Here is a 16,141-nt window from a genome sequence, read left to right as displayed (position 1 = left end):
CACAATAAAACAGGCTTTTATCCATGCTCCATACTAGGCTTCACACGATCAGGATTTTTAGGCCGATCATCGATCAGTGAGTTTAAAAAAACCAATCACTGATCCAATCAAATGAATTCGGGTTGTTTTTTTTGAGGTACCGACCATATTCCTTCTACTACCGGAAACAGATTCACGGAAAATCAAACGGTATCATTTCTCGGGACCTAAACGCAGCCTAAAGACTGTGAGGGATTGAGAAGAGTTGAATCATTTCCATGTACTGTAGGACCTGAACATAACATTTGTTGTCAAAGTGTTTGTGGGTGGGTGCGTGGCCCTTTAACATGATTGACTGAACTCAGGCTGAATAAACAAAACAATAAAAACACACACATACAAACACACACCGTGTGTGCCGTTCGTACATAGGTTTTCCCCTTTGTGCATAAATGCGAGAGAAATAAAGCCCTGTCACGATAAAACAATGCAACTGGAGCATTTACAGAAAGTTTCATTACAACAACGACGTCATTGATCGGATCAGCAAATTAAGACATTACAGCCGATCACAGTAATTGCATAAAATGCGAAATATCGGCCGATCCGATATAGCTGATCAGATGGGTGTAAAGCCTACTCCATACCAATTTATGATATTTTCTGTGAAAGTAACATTAAATCTGAATGGTTTCTTGTTTGATGTGCGAGAAAACTAAGGAGGTGAATTCTCCTGTGAGAAGAATGAGGTCAATAACCCAAGATGGCTGCCAACGTATTGTTTTCTGTGTATGCATCTTCTTTGTCAATCCATGTGTCTATGTGCACAAGCATCCATTTAGTGTGCATGTAGAGCTAATGCACGTGCACATTTATTGTCTTATGATAGTGCATGAGTGTGTGCAGGGAGAAACATGATACAATGAAAGGTTTGGTGCATAGCACGTGTGGTAATATGACCTGCTTTATTGTGCAGGTCGTCATGAGTTACATTGTTTGTCGTTTAGATGCAGTGGATCGGAGCCATTGCTGGGGGCCACACATTCACACATTTACACATTCACTCATTCACACGTGCACTTGCAAACAAAACCCAAGCAGTTGCAGCTTCAGGCTAAATATCTTGTAAGACGTCAGGAAGATTTCTCCCCTGCAGGACTCAGACACATGAACCTTTCTCTCTCACGTACACACGCACATGCACAAACGCACACACACATGGTTAAGCATTGTGGTTATTGATGGCATGTGCCCAGAGCATCTACTGCAGAGAGATGAGCCCCTAGTCAATGAGGGTGGAGACAGTGTGGCTGGATGTTAATGATTGCTAATGTAGTTTGTGGGTTGCCAGGTTTGTCTTTCCTACTCCCAAAGTGGTTTGAAAAGTTATTGAAGGGGAAAACAATCTGTATGTGATTGTGTTTCCTGATTTTAGTTTGGAATTTGGAACTGAGTGCCAGTATTTTTGTTGGGTGGATGTTTTTAAGAGTTTCTACATACCAATGTGTTCAGCAACCCCAAAGAAACGCTAAAAGCAACAAACTAACAATAATGTTTTGCCGGTATCATGGGGTGTGATGACCACAGTGAGGTCGGATTCTAGGAGATTTAAAGGCTGTTGCTAGGGAGGACTTGGATGTTAGCTACAAATCCACCCCGACTGTCACATAAAACATCTGAAGTTACTAACAAACCTGCTAAACTTTTCAAAAAGCCTCAAAAGCCCACAGCACAAATCAGCATACTCATAAAATAACAATGTTTAAGCTCTGAGCACATCAGGCGTGTAGGTATAAAAGTGATCTGAATTCATTGTGCTGAAGTTGACATGAGGCCATAAAACTCTCAGTATGATAAATGTGGAGAAAAGCATGTTTTAACAGTTGTACAACTTCATGATGAGGGTGGTTCACAATATGATGGTATAAGTAAAAGTTTTCCAAATTATGCCAGATCACATTTTGCCTTGTTTCTATTGACATTTTGAACATCTGTACCAAACATTTTCCCAATATAAAGTCAGTAAAGGGTGGCACACTTTTTTACTATTTTTTATAGCTCAATGATATAAAGGTAAGTATGGTCATTAATAGTCACTCCCTGTATTTATACTAAATGAGTAAGAACACGAGAACAGTTCAAACAATATTCCTGAAAATGGAAAAATTATCGACATTGTGAAAAAGTGTGCCTCCCCTAAATGTGAAGCAGTTTTGGTACAGATGCTGACAACGTCAATTGGAACAAGGCAAAAAGCAATCTGTGAACCATCCTATTCATGATGTTTTGGTTTTAAAAGGAAACTGATGTTGTCGAAGAAGGATATTTTGGCTGATGCCCAGTATTGAAAGGCCTGACTTTGATAGATTTTGGACTTGTTTACATGCTCAAACAGGCATGTGTGAACGGTGTACTCCTCTTTATTTAGTCTTGGCTTGTATTTCAAAGGCCGTCAGTGGGGAGCCCTCAGGTCTGACATCAAGGACGGCAATTTAAGCATAAACGCAAAGCATGCTGAGTTTTGGTGTTTAATTTTTGTTTTCATTAAATCTATGAATAAAAAGGCGCCCCAGGTTCTCTTTCATCTGCTCATTTTTGACTTTTTTCTACTTCCCTCTCTCTGACTTTCCTATCGTATGACCTTTGCTTTGGCCACATCAAAGTTTGATTGATCTGGTTCTCATCCTTTTTCTATGGCCTTGTTTGTACATCTATGCAATTTTTATATCATCTCAAAACATACGTTGTTGTCTGCGTGAGAACTGTTATGTGATATTTGAACCATCACCACATCAAGGTTTTTCTGTGAACGTGCGTTTGTTGAGTAGAAAAAACACGAAAACAAAGAGTAAAGCCCGTTTGAGTCCGGCCTGGTTTGAGGTTTGTTTTGCAGGGTGTCAGTCGGAGTTGTAGGGTTTTCTCAGGGATCACAAAGAGAGTATTTCATCATTCGTCACACAGGAAGCTGCACCCATAACCAAAAAGTAAAAGCATCAGATATACAATGCATTGTTGGCCACTGTTAGGAACTTTCTCCAAAAGAATTCTCAGACTCTTCTTCCTGTCTTGTTTTTGAAAGACCAACTGTGAAAAACCACTTCCGAGCATCCCACCTAAAATAAAACTCTTGTCGAGAACAACTTTCTCTGAGTGTGTCTTTAAGGACAACTGGTTGAGCTGAGTATTTGAACAGACAAAGTGCCCAGTTGTTAGATCTGTTTTGACAGCATTTGTAGACGTTTGCGTGCTCGTGCTTGTCTCCATGTGCGATGGCATCCCAGCTGCTTGAATGGAGTAGGTCAGACGGAAAGAGCAGAAGATAAGTTGAAGGGAGGAGGGAGGAGAAACAGAGTCACCCAGTAACCTCTGTCTGCTGAACAAGGAGACAAACAGGAGGCCCGGGACAGGGAGGGCTGCTCGGTGTCGCAAAAAGGTCACGTAGCAAAGTGCAGGAGTTTATTGAGGCTAATTGGAGACGGGCGAGAACTTTTCCTCATGTTAAAGACATTAGTGGTGCTAAAAATGTGACCATCACATTTTGTTTGCTCAGGCTTGCTTCTCTATCACCTTGGCTGTATGGTGTGTGGTGTTGTAGTGAGAGTCCATCATCTCATATAAACATAAAAAAAAAACCGATTGTAACATTTATGGCCAAAGTGGTGAAATAGCTCCAACACATTAACCATTCAAGGTATTTCCTCACCTTTATTCCTCCAAACACTAATCGTGTGACTCACAATCAGTTTTGCTTTATATAGACGACCAAAGCAACCCAGTTCTTTTTGACCCCCGATGTTACGCTTTCATTCATATGTCGCGATTAAAAAGGGGGAAGGGATGAAAGGACATATGTTCCCTTATACATCCTCTAAATTATACATTTTCATTCACAGAAAAAGCTCTAAATTATGCATATTCATTCACAGAAAAAGAGGGGGAAACTGCAACGAAGATGAAAAAGAAGCCAGGTTAACTTTCCTTTAAATGGATCTTCATCTCATCGTTAATCTACAGTTTTTAACCTTATTTACAATAACTTTTTTAATACAATTTTTTCAGTTCTCATAATTACTAATGTGTTTTAGGTAAAACAAATTAAAATAACCAAATAATGTTTAGGTGTGGAGTTTGCCCCCAAGTATGTGTTTTCTCTGTGGTTTCCATCCACAGTATGTGAACCTGGGTGAGTGACCCTAAAGAGGATGTGTGGATGGATACTTGAATGAAGTGACTTAAGGGGCATTCAATTGTTAGTTGGCAAAGAGCTTGTCTTTCTATCTCACCTCCACCTAAGTTGTGTATTTTGTTCTCTATGCTGGGAAAATGTGTCCATAGACTAAAGTAAGGGGCAAATACAGTCGAGAAGGGGAGGGGCCAAAAATCAATACAGTCTGGATCGCATCCGCAGTAAAGTCTGAAAAAGGGGAGAGTGAGAGTGATGAAAACAGGGGAGCGGCACAGAGATTTGACATCAGCAGATTAACTGAAGGTGAAGGGTTTTAGAAAGGCAGCTTAGCTCCTTATTCATAAATCCAATAAGGAAATTAAAAGCTTGGACCTGTCACATGAAATGTGTTTTTAAAAGCAGTTTAGGCTATTGAATGAATGTTTTAAGGAAATCATTCTCTGTCAATCAACTTCACAAGACATCCAGGTTACGTGGACCAATCAGGTGAAGAAGATGAAAAAAGGATATTTTTTGTTCCCTACAATGAGCAACACAACATGAAATCAGTTCTGATATTTTCTGAATGAATAAACTGATCAGCATACTTTCAATTGAAGCTTTTTTCAAACTCATTGAAAGAAAACAATATTTAAGAATTAATTTCAAACATGAATTGCTTTGATCAACAAAGTAAATTTAATTTAGCAGCGCATTTCAAGTGTCCATATTGGGGTGTCCCAATCCGATATTGATATCGGATATCGGTCCGATATTATCCTGAAAACCAATATCGGATTAAAATTTCCGGATTTTCCAGTTTTTTTCTTTTCTTCCCCCAATTAATTTTTTGTTTATTTTATTCAATACTGTAGATATTATGTTGAAGGTTAAAATGTATGTAACCAATTGGTTAATAATAAATGGTTAAGTTTTTCTCATACCTACTGTTGCTGACTATTGTTCTCTGTTTGAGTAACATTCCACACTACAAAATAAGTTATTAGTTTTTTATTAAAGAAAAAAAGTGTGTGTGATTCATGCTGATATTGGATTAATATCGGTATCAGCCAATACGCAAGGCTGCAATATCGGTATCATTTCAGAAATGAAAAAGTTGTATTGGGACATCTCTAGAATTTAGAAGTAAAATAAGGGGATTTATTGCAATATTTATGGTAAACGTAGACATAAAATGTCTACAAAATACTTTGACCTATGTAATAGAGAACGGTAGGGCAAAAAGGTTAATAATGCCGGGCTTGACCTTTAAACTCCCACTAAAAGCTAAATGGCTATACATTTGTATCCATACTTCCTCATTGAGTCCATACACATATTTCATATGCAGCTGGGAGCAGGAACAGATGAAATATTGATATTGTTTACGCTGTGGTGGTCCGATGTGGTTTTATATTTTGTGGGAGGAAGAGCAGAGGGAAGTGTGGCTGAACGGATATCGCTAATCCGAGAGTTGTCCTAGATTTGAAGCCCTGCTTCAGCAAACAGAGAGGTTGACCTGTCAGTCATGTGTCGACGTCGGCCTAAGAACAATAGACTCTTTAATGAGCCACGCTGCTTGGACTCGTGCTTGCATTAATTATTGTACTAATACCGTACGCGTGCCAAGCTGAACCTGACATAATCTACCCAAAGGCTGTAATTTACATTCCAAGAAGTTTCAAACTTTCATGGTTACTTGATCAACTTCATTGCTGGCTACGAATGTATGTAAACTAAGAATTCTCCCATTATGATTTATTACTTATATTTCCTCTGTTAGATTATCAATGTTTACCAAAGATTAATTATCATAGGTCAGTTTAGGCTCATGTCCATGTTGATTCTTTTCTATTATGTATGGGAAAAGTACAAAAAAAAATTGTCTCTCGCTACATGTTTGAGGAGTGCAAACCTCCTCAAAGTGCCAAATATCCTCTTTGCCAGTGATTAGCAGTGATCCTGATGGTACCATCATCATTTAAATAACGCTCCCATTTTCTAATTTTTTTTTGATAAATGTGCAATCTGGATCCAATCCGAATGAAACTTAGTGGGGTAATTGAGCAACCAACCCTACATAACTAATTCAAATCTAACAAAGATTGGTCAATTATGAACCGAGATATGAATTTTTTAAATGTTGCCAATGATGAGAGATAAGGATTAAAAAAAAAAAATAAAAAAAAAATGATTCAGAATCTGTAGATTGATCTGAATCCCCTCTAAAATGTAATGGAATCTTCCACCATGTATGTTGTCGGTCTAAAATTGTGTCAAAATCTGTTACGTACTTTCAACGTAATGCTGCTAACAGACAAATTTGGAACAAAGGACGTAAACATGCAAGCGTGAAAAAAAAAAACCTTAATCAGCCAGAAAGCTGTTCTGCCACCAACAGTTCAATCTTCTGAGATGGAGATTTGTGTGCACCATTTAAACCATCTGCTGAATAAACAGGTTTAGAAATAAACGGGCGACTAATTAAATTGTTAAGCTAACTGTTGATGTTTCAATAATAGTGTTCGCTAAAATCGTTAAGTAACTGCCAGGTTGGATATTATCTTGAAATTCTAAACATTTGACACACCTTTACATGCAAATAAACTTGGAAAACAAAAAGATTGGTTCAATGTCCAAGTCTAAACACTGCAAGTGTGTTATGTGGGTTCATGCAAACCTCACTGTAAGCAATACCTTTCTAGCTAGTTCTAAACTAGTTAGGTTTCCTCATAGACAAACTTTAAAGTTCAGAAGAACATAAAACAGTCTGGCAGTGAGGTGGGGGCTGAACCCACAATTTCAGGGATCATTTGGCGTCCCATTCAGGCTCTGGTTTCAGCCCACTACCCCCTCCTTCTGTTCATCAACCACTTTGGCTGAAATGAAATACGGTCGCTTAAAGGAGGGGCCGCCCTGTCCTTTATTCTTATGTGTGTGTGTTGTTTGAATAGATGGCTGCATGAGTGTGTGGTAGATTCTAAGCAGGTGGGACAATAGAAAGATTGTGCCTGGTCTATATTCAGAATAATGCAGAGTCAGCAGCATGTGGGCTCGTTGCCTTATAATTACTCTTTTGCGGAGATTTGGATACAAACGAGAGCTAAGCATGTAACCGTCACATTGCTGTGACGCGCTAGATATAGATGAGCCTTATGCATGCAGGTGGAAGCTACATCCCTCAGGGAATACATGTAAAAAGCTCAACATGTTTTTCTTTTTCCCACCTCCAATGATGTAAAAGGTTCCTCTGAAAAGGTGGCTCACAGTTTAATTAGATGCATTAAAGTTCCTCAGCTGAACCAGGCGCTGGGCATAAATGATAGAAAGTAGAAACAACATCACAGTGAACAAATATGAGTATTGGCTTTTTGACAAATATCAGTATTTTGTTGGTTTGCTTTTGATTAAAAAAAAAAAAGTTCAACTTTTGACTGTATATCATACGGTATATAGAGAGAGCATGTAGGAGAATGACTGATGATGAGAATTAAAGGCATAGGCAGTGAGAACTCCTTGGTAACCAAAGCACAGAGGAACAGAAGGGCCAGTCCTACTCCCCTCCCGCTGAGTTCATGTGTGTGCATGTGTGTGTGTGATTCTCTGAGGACTAGACTGCCTGAGGGAGGAGGAGAGATGGTGATGATGGTGGGGGGGGGTGATTGGTGGACCGTGTGTGTGTGATCAGAGAGAGCGATAGGGGTAGAGACTTATTGAGAGTAGTAGACGCTCACACGTCGCTAAGCTGCCGTACAGTGAGAATGTGAGACAGGAACACTGATGCCAGCACGCCTTCACCCTGTCCTTACGTTATTCCTGGAGTGTGTGTGGGTTGGTTTATTTTAGCCTCATTTTTTAATTATAGAAAGGTACAAACCCAGCTGGAATAATGGTTTTCATCGGGACGTCATTGAAATCTGTAATCAAGTACTTCAAACGAAAGGGTAAGATCTTTAACTTTGATTCATTAGTGAATAATAATGATGTTTCATTTTGTGAAACCGATGTTGTACTTTAACCTTATTTTGTATCAAAGCAGACCTTTTTATGGGGTTTTACTGCTGCATCTGGGACTGTTGTGCCGTTACCTGGTAACCTCATGGCACTCAAACTGGGCCAGCAGTGTTTGTAAAGGTGGTAGCTGAGTGACCTGAAATCAAAGCTGATTTATTTTTGAATTATTTGCCTAATTTTCCTCATGTTGCTAGTTTGGCAGGTAAAGATTTGTTGGACTGTTTGCTGTGTTTGTACGGTCGATAAAGGGGATTAATGCTCTTAGGATTAATGCTGTTATCATCAGTTAGTGTAGGTGAAGCACGTGAGGGGCAATGCAGGGGGAGCGGCTTGTCCAGACTTTAAACTTTGTTTTTCTATAGCCTGTGTGGGAGGTAAAGTCAACATCATGGTATCTAGTTTAACCATTAGCTCGACATTTCTCAGTCTCTGAATTTTTACACCTGAACCAGTCCATATGACGAGGTCAGAGGATTCTGTAGGATGTTCCCTGGTGCAGTAGATGTTCTCTATAAGTGGTACATGTTGGGGGGGGAACAAGCCATGAACCATTTACAAGGTCATCAGTGGTTAAGACTTGGGAAGAACAAAGGCAAGAGGACGACTGGATGCTCAAAGTGTTTAAAGTTTAGCAGTATGGCTGCTCTTGGAAAAACAGGGGGAAGAAATGTGTCAAAAAATGGGGTAACCAGGCACTCCAAAATGAAAAAAAATCAAAATGAGAAAAGAGATTCTAAAAAGCCTTTATTATAATGGCCAAATCATTAAAAAGCCAACATGTTTCGACCAAGCATGGTCTTCATCAGGGCTAACGACTGGTTAAGACCTGCTAACACAGAAACAACAACTGTGAATTCATGTAGTTTTTTGTATATAAAACAGCAAACTGGGAGCAACACGGTATTGTTACTGGCTAATTGGTGTATGTTAGCGTCTCATGCTGGTGCAATGACTTTTGAGCAATGTGCTCCATATGTGTATTAATGGGAAGCTCCAAAGCAGGATTTGTGGTTAATACAACAGGAAAGCTTATTGTTTCTCGGTAAAATTTGAGAACAAAATCACGTAGGTATTGCGTTTCAACATTTTTTATAACATTTTAGATCAAATCAAAGCAAAACATACATTCGGTTTTGATCAAAATCAACTCATTTCTTTTTGCATATCTCAAGTAGTCCAAGAACTTGTGGCTTTTATTTAAAAAACACAATCATCAGAATTGTATAATTAATCACTGACATTATTAGCCTGTATTGGCTGGTCATTGTTCAGGGACCAAGGTCAGGAATACAGCATTCATTGTCAATATGATTTGATTGCTGGTATTGATCACACCCACTAATCCAACAGTGCACTGATGCATCTTTTGGAAACTCCTGTTACAGGACTTTATGCACGTTTCTTGATGTTTCTTCTCACTTCGTCTCTCAGTTTGTGCTCTTAGAAAAACACAAGATATTCAGAAATGTCAGTGGGAAGATGGATTAGTGGACTTGTAAGCGACTTTTGCGCCAGAGTCCACTTTGTGTGTGAGAGCAAGGGAGAGGGATGGTAGTAGTAAGGAGGCATTGTGGCACTGAAAGGCCTGATGTGGGGACTGATGCAGCAGGGACAATACGCGCTTTGTGTCCTTAGTCCCCATGTCCTTGGTCTCTAGTCTCAGTGAGGTCTATTCAAACCACAGTATATAAAAGGAGGGTGGGGGTAGGGATACCTGTGCTCTGGGAAGACATTTGGAAATGGAGTCTGTGAGGAAGTTTGAGCTTCACTGTCATTTACTCATCGCAACGTTTTATTGTCTTTGTGAAAGGCGCGTTTTTCACTCGGTTTACAATCTAATATAATAATATAAGCTTAGTTGGCAAAAACTTTGTTTGCAGCTGTGTGTGGTTCGTGCAACTCTCCGATCCAAACTTGTATTCTATAAAGTTTAGCCCCGTGATGATGAATCGACTGAAACTGTGCCAGCCAGGACGCATGCTGCACCCAGGACGCATGCTGCAGTCACGAGCTGATAATCACAGGGAATGTCACTCGATATTATGACCTGCAGTTAGTGTCCAACCATAAAGCTCTTACCCCCGAGAGTTTTCTATTAGATGAAATCATAGTGTATGCCTCCTAGATTAATGAATAGAACTTAAAAGAGTTTAAAAGAATTTAAAAAATGAAAGGAAAAAGGTTGAAATTGTAGCTTGAAAGTTTGTTTTCATCTCCACCCTAAACACTCTGTTGACTGTATGGATGGTTGTCCCATTAACAGATGTGTCATACTTCATTCTTACCGTGATTCACCGGTTAGTGATAGTTGTTCCCCATATTCCTATGAAATCAAAATAATGTAAAAACACTTCTATGTACCCATTTCCGCAACTCCACATCCCACGATGCAATGCGCATCAACAAACGGAGTGTTTAGAGAGGGGAGGAAAACAAACACTCTCCTTCAAGATTTCAATCAACGCTCAGCTTGGAATAGAATCATAGTTCTCCTGATCAAAATCAACACAACTTTATTGTTCAAATGGCAGTACAAAAGATGTGACAGTGATTGATATCAGTCATCATGGACTACACTAATCCAATGGGAGTTTTGTAAGGAGATTCCAAAGTACCGTAATAGAACTAAAAAGTAAGGCAGACAGGTCAAGGTTTCAGGAATAAACATAATATACTCCCTGCTTTAGGGACTTCAACCTAAATACCAACCCATGGTTTGAAACGCGAGAATGACTTTAAATATTGGGTTATAGATTTATTTTTTTATCATGGTAAAAACAATCCCACTATTCTGCCATGTTGAGCAAACTCAGCCCTTGTGGTGTCTGCTCCACCCACATGGTAATTCCTGGGTGTCTTGCTCACAGCTTCAGGCCTGTTCTCCATGCTGTCCCCGCTGGCTCATTTGCACCTGTGAAATAGCCCTAAACAAAACACCCCACAGGGTCCACCCCTTCCCCCTTGGGTTTGTCCAGTCCCTGCCTTGCCCAGTAACTGAGCAGGAGGACAAACTGTGGGTTACTTTGACTTCCATGTGGCTGCACAAATGGAGTTACTTCTGCCTTCACATTCTCCAACTTTGGCTTGGGTGCGCTCACTTGGTAAGACAGCGTTTGTTTTCTTTGTGCAGCAGTTTTTCCTCTAAGATTTGATTGAAAGATAGATTTTCTGCTTGGTTGATGTGAACAGCTGGCTGTGAGTCGAGCGTATTCCAACACAACAGCTCTACGAATATCATTTCATTGTTGAGTGTGTTACCACACTGTTTTTTGTCAAGAACGGCTTTCTTTACCTTCTACAAATCTTTGGCTTTTTAGTTTAATATTTGCTATAGGTAGTGTTTCCCTCCATCATGTCTCCCAAGGATTGTCTCTTCATTTTGTGTGGCTTGCTGACTGAGATGTCGGACAGTCACAGTGTTGAAGGTGTTAAAACTGACACCTTCATACAAGACACTCTGACCCTCCTCTCCTTCCTCCTGTGTGAACACTTGGACTGCTTTTATTCTCTCTGAATTACACTTTATTACATGCAGCTGTAGTATAGTGGCTTCAGTCATCTCTCTGTACCTTTATAATTGAACATTTGTCTTAAATTCAAACACGTTGCAGATCAGGTCTCAGGTTCTAGCAGACTCTTCCCTAAATGTTATGGTTTGTGTATGGTTTTAGTCCCAAATCATTAGTATGACAGGTTAACTTAAGATTCCTACTTGTGCTAAACACAAAAAACCCAACATTTCTCACTCTGGACTCATCTCTCCACAGCTGTGTCGAATCTAGACGAAGAGAGTAAGTGGACGGTTCACTACACAGCGCCATGGCATCAGCAGGAGAACGTCTTCCTACCAGGCAGCAGACCACCATGTGTAGAAGACCTCCACCGCCAGGCCAAAGTCAACCTGAAGACTGCCCTTCGAGGTAAAGAGCAGCCTCACACTTTATCTTTGAAATAAACACAGACACTGCATTATTTCACATGTTCAGGCATCTTTAATGAACACAAACAGCAGCAGCAACTTATTTAAGTTCAGGAAATGGATATTATAAATCTACAGCTACTAAAAAAGTACCAGCACTTCAGTGTAGTTGACTTTTTTCCATCAAAAATGTGTCTTCATGGAAGTTTATAACTAAAACTAGACCTGGGCCATAAAACGATAATATATATTGCGATAGAGATGTGATCAATAGGACAAATGTGCGATAGAATGTTTGATAAATTCACTTAACTCCATTTGAAAAAAACCCGTAAACAATCCCCGACCCAGAACCGCAAGGCATTCTGGGGTCCGTAGGCAGAAGAACCGCTGCACATTTTGTTTGATTACGTATTTATTTAACGTCTGTATTTGCACGTTGACCAGTTTGTTTATTTAATTCAGGTTTTTCTGTTTTTTTTCCATAGTTGTGTTGACCTTTTTTTTTTAAATGTTAAATTTTACGCTTAAAATAAAAGTATTTAAATTTGGCCTTTTTTCGTCTGGTGATACATTTTCCAGATATATCGCCCAGCCCTAACTAAAACTCTACTAAAATGTATTATCGCAAACTCAATGGGAGTCGAACAGTGGTATCCAGTTTGTGTTTAGCCATTAACACCGCAATGTGAGGTCTACTCCTTCCTGTGTATTTAGAGAAATTGCACAAGTGTGTTGTTAAACAAACAAGGACAGTCCTGTCACAAATGGCACTTTTTAAAAGAAACGGCTTCTTCTGAGAGGAAGTTGGGCTGTTTGTAGTTTTCCAAAGACTTTCTTGGAATGGTTGTTTTTTACCTGCTTCCTTAGAAAAACATGCGCAGGTGAGTAGTCTGGTAACTTTGTGTGTGTGTGCCTAATGTATTACAGTAAAAGCCTGTTGTTTACATGTCGGGATGGCTTTGTGTAACAGCAGATAAAAGAGATAAAGAAAGAAAGAAAGATGAGACTGTGGGGGGTCACTGTAACTTGATGCTTACGTTTTGAGTCACCTGCTCAAACACACACACACTCTCACATTATAGAGTGTGTTTGACCCCTGCACTGCCTCTGTGGTGTATTACCTCCTGAATTATTAATGATGCAAGGAGCTCAAACAGCACCTGGGCGGTTGAAGACGTTTAGTCCCCTTTCCTCATCCTGTCATCCTGTCATCACCGCTCATCCCCAGGGGTCCCAACTGAAAGCCGACAGGTGTCCAGTGACAGCAAATGTGCTGCACCTTCCAGGCTGCATGCGTTTCTGAGCGTTTAGGTTCTTCTCTTATTCCCGGAAAGTGTGAAAGAGCTGGTAGTCTTCTGCACAATGTATCACATCTATTACAAATCCCTCATGGATGCCATGTTCAAGCTTCAAGAAACGTGCTAACAGGTCGACTATTGTCATCAGAGTTATATAACTGTATATTGATGATATCATCCGAGTACGTATGTATCGGTTCTTAAATTGATGAAGTTGTATAATACCAGCCATGCAGGCCTGGTTGTTACCTCATGTTCATAATGTTTTCACATTGGAACGTTATTGATTTAGGATGAGAGTTCCCATCACATGACCTCTCTCTGTCAGATCAGGCATCAGGTCAAATATTGCAATCAAACATCCCATAATAATAATAAACCATTGTCAGCAAAGCTTTTTATCCACGTTTTCTCCTTTTTTTTTTACTATCAGCTTCATGCATGACACATGCATTCTGTGTTACAGTAATAGGTGTGTATACAATATATGCAGGTTAAAGTTTAGACGGCTCTGTAAGAATACAAAGGTCAAGGAACACTCTGTTGGTGGAGCCATAAACAAAGTGGTTAGATTATAAGACATTGTTATAATATATTGTTTTAGCACGAATGGGCTAAAAGTATATTTTAAAGGCTTCTCCTTTCCTATAGCAGGGATCTGCAACTACAGCCGCTCGAGGGCCAAATACTCCCATTAATTATTATTCTTAATTCTTAAACGTCATACTGTGTGATAGCTTATTATATGATTATTCTTTCTTGCTTTGTAATTAATGTTTTTTAGAATTAGTGTCTGTCTCAAAAAACTCTTACAGGGTGGAAAAAAGTTTTCGATCAATGTTCACCTTTCACATATAGGTAATCGTGAATTGTATTGAAGCATGTGTTGCTAATCTTTTGCAAACATGACGTACTGTATTTCTGCATATATGCTGCAAATGTCACATGATTAGCTTCCGTCCTTCATTTCTCCTCCTTACCTCCTCATGTTACTCTCTGACTTCCTCCCTCCATCCCTCCAGTTTTGCCTGGCAACAAGCAGCACTTCATCACAGAGACTTATTTATTTCATTAAACCATCCCCAATGCTGCACCAATCATCCAAAGTTCTCTGCTCCCCGTCACCATGCTCATTATCATCCCACCTTCCAAATCTCGTCTTCGACATCACTGCAGCATCAGGCCACTGTTACTGTGGAGCCCAACCCATCAGGATCCATTAGCTGACAGTATTATACATGCTACGGTGTGCCCGTCCACAGAGAGGGGATCTAATTAGCTTTGGAAATTAAAAGCTCCTGAAAGGGATCAAACGCTGTCTTTTTAAAGGTGTCAGACCCCACAGCGCATGGACAGACACGCATGCTTAATTTTCTAAAAAGGATTTGGTTTTATAAATGAATTAACACCCACGATTAAAGAGCAGTCTAGTGTTCCTCTCATTTTGTTCAATCCTGTTTCAGGCTTTACAGTAATTTGTATGTCAAAAAGCACCAACAGCCAGATAATATCAGAACCAAATAAAGAACTGATGTTTTGAATATCCCGAGAGAAAAAAGGGGGATGTGGAAGCATTGGAACAGTTCTGCCATCTGTGTGTGACAGACTGAAACTGATACATTCTCGTTTTGGCTGCACACGCACTTTTTTTTCTTGTCACAATTTGGCATCAATGCACAGACACTTCACATGCTCGTCACAGCAGGTGGCGATGAAAAGAGGCGCGAGCAGCACTTGGCAGTGGCCAACCGGGACTGCGATGATGGGCTCTGTGTGTATATAGTGATACGCTGTCACTACATGCACGCTGTGTACATCACATTGCTGCAGTAGAGTTTAAGGCTGTGTTCAAAACTCTACGATACACGACAAACTCAATGAGTATATACTGTCTACTATATACCATAAGTATGGTAAGAAGGATTAGGATGGTGACCGTTCCCACTGAAGTATACTTTGAAGTTTCCCAAGATGCAACGATGAAAACCTAAAGCACACTGAGGCCACCTTTGAAAGTTCTGAAAAAAAATTTAAGCGAGAAAGTGATCAAGTACAATATCAACATGTGGTTATTTGATTCATAAAATTCACGGAAACACATTTTGTGCCGACATTTCGGAGATTTTCGGAGACCCGCCATTGTGCTACTGACTAACTTTTGGGTAACTTCCAAACAAGAGCCCTATTTACAAAAGCGTTAATAGAACTAATGGAAGTTGAAAAGAGATGCTTTTGTTTTGAAAAGGGGATGTTTGATTTTTAGCTTGAAACCAGTTCCAGGATGATTTAACGTTCCGCTCGCAATGCATCATGAGGTGGTTAAGTATGACAAAAATGGCTCAATATAGTATACATCTGGTTATTTCCCTACTATCTAATGTGAACACACTATATAATAATTTTGATGTCAGACTTAGTATTAGTAGTACGTTAGTATGTGATTTCAAACAGCCTGCGTGCAATTTAATTTGAAAGAGTCAAGGTTGAAATACGAAAAATGTCACACACACACACACATCTTTTCTATTTAGAGATTTTAAATCATCTTTGTCACATTTGAAGCTGTGGGTTTTGTTTGGACTATGAATATTATATCCTCAAATTCATTATTTTTTCCAGCAGAACTAATGGATGAGTGTAAGAGAGTGAGATAAACAGATCATTGTTTCTTCCAAAGTGCAGTCAGCTCATTGTAAAATGGCTCCTTTTTGCAGAGTAATGTGCTGACATGGTTCAGGTGTGGAATCGATAACCAACTCACTG

The 16,141-nt window shown here is 39.6% G+C and overlaps 1 protein-coding gene across 6 annotated transcripts in view; it reads left to right on the top strand.

Moving 5' to 3' along the window:
• The window catches only part of nhsl1b (NHS-like 1b), a 100,668-nt gene that overhangs the window by 70,467 nt on the left and 14,060 nt on the right, over window positions 1-16,141 (top strand). For 5 of the 6 annotated variants that reach the window (XM_028439301.1, XM_028439299.1, XM_028439304.1 and 2 more), the window contains exon 2: window positions 11,926-12,078. In XM_028439301.1, the coding sequence (XP_028295102.1) occupies window positions 11,926-12,078 (153 nt within the window). Of the gene's footprint in view, window positions 1-7,832; window positions 8,089-11,925; window positions 12,079-16,141 lie in introns of those variants that run through there. The other variant, XM_028439302.1, reaches the window with a different exon arrangement.

This window comes from Gouania willdenowi, chromosome 24 (assembly GCF_900634775.1).
Source record: "Gouania willdenowi chromosome 24, fGouWil2.1, whole genome shotgun sequence".
Taxonomy (NCBI): domain Eukaryota; kingdom Metazoa; phylum Chordata; class Actinopteri; order Blenniiformes; family Gobiesocidae; genus Gouania; species Gouania willdenowi.
The sequence above is the reverse complement of the archived record's forward strand: the minus strand, read 5'-3'. Positions and strand labels throughout refer to the sequence as shown.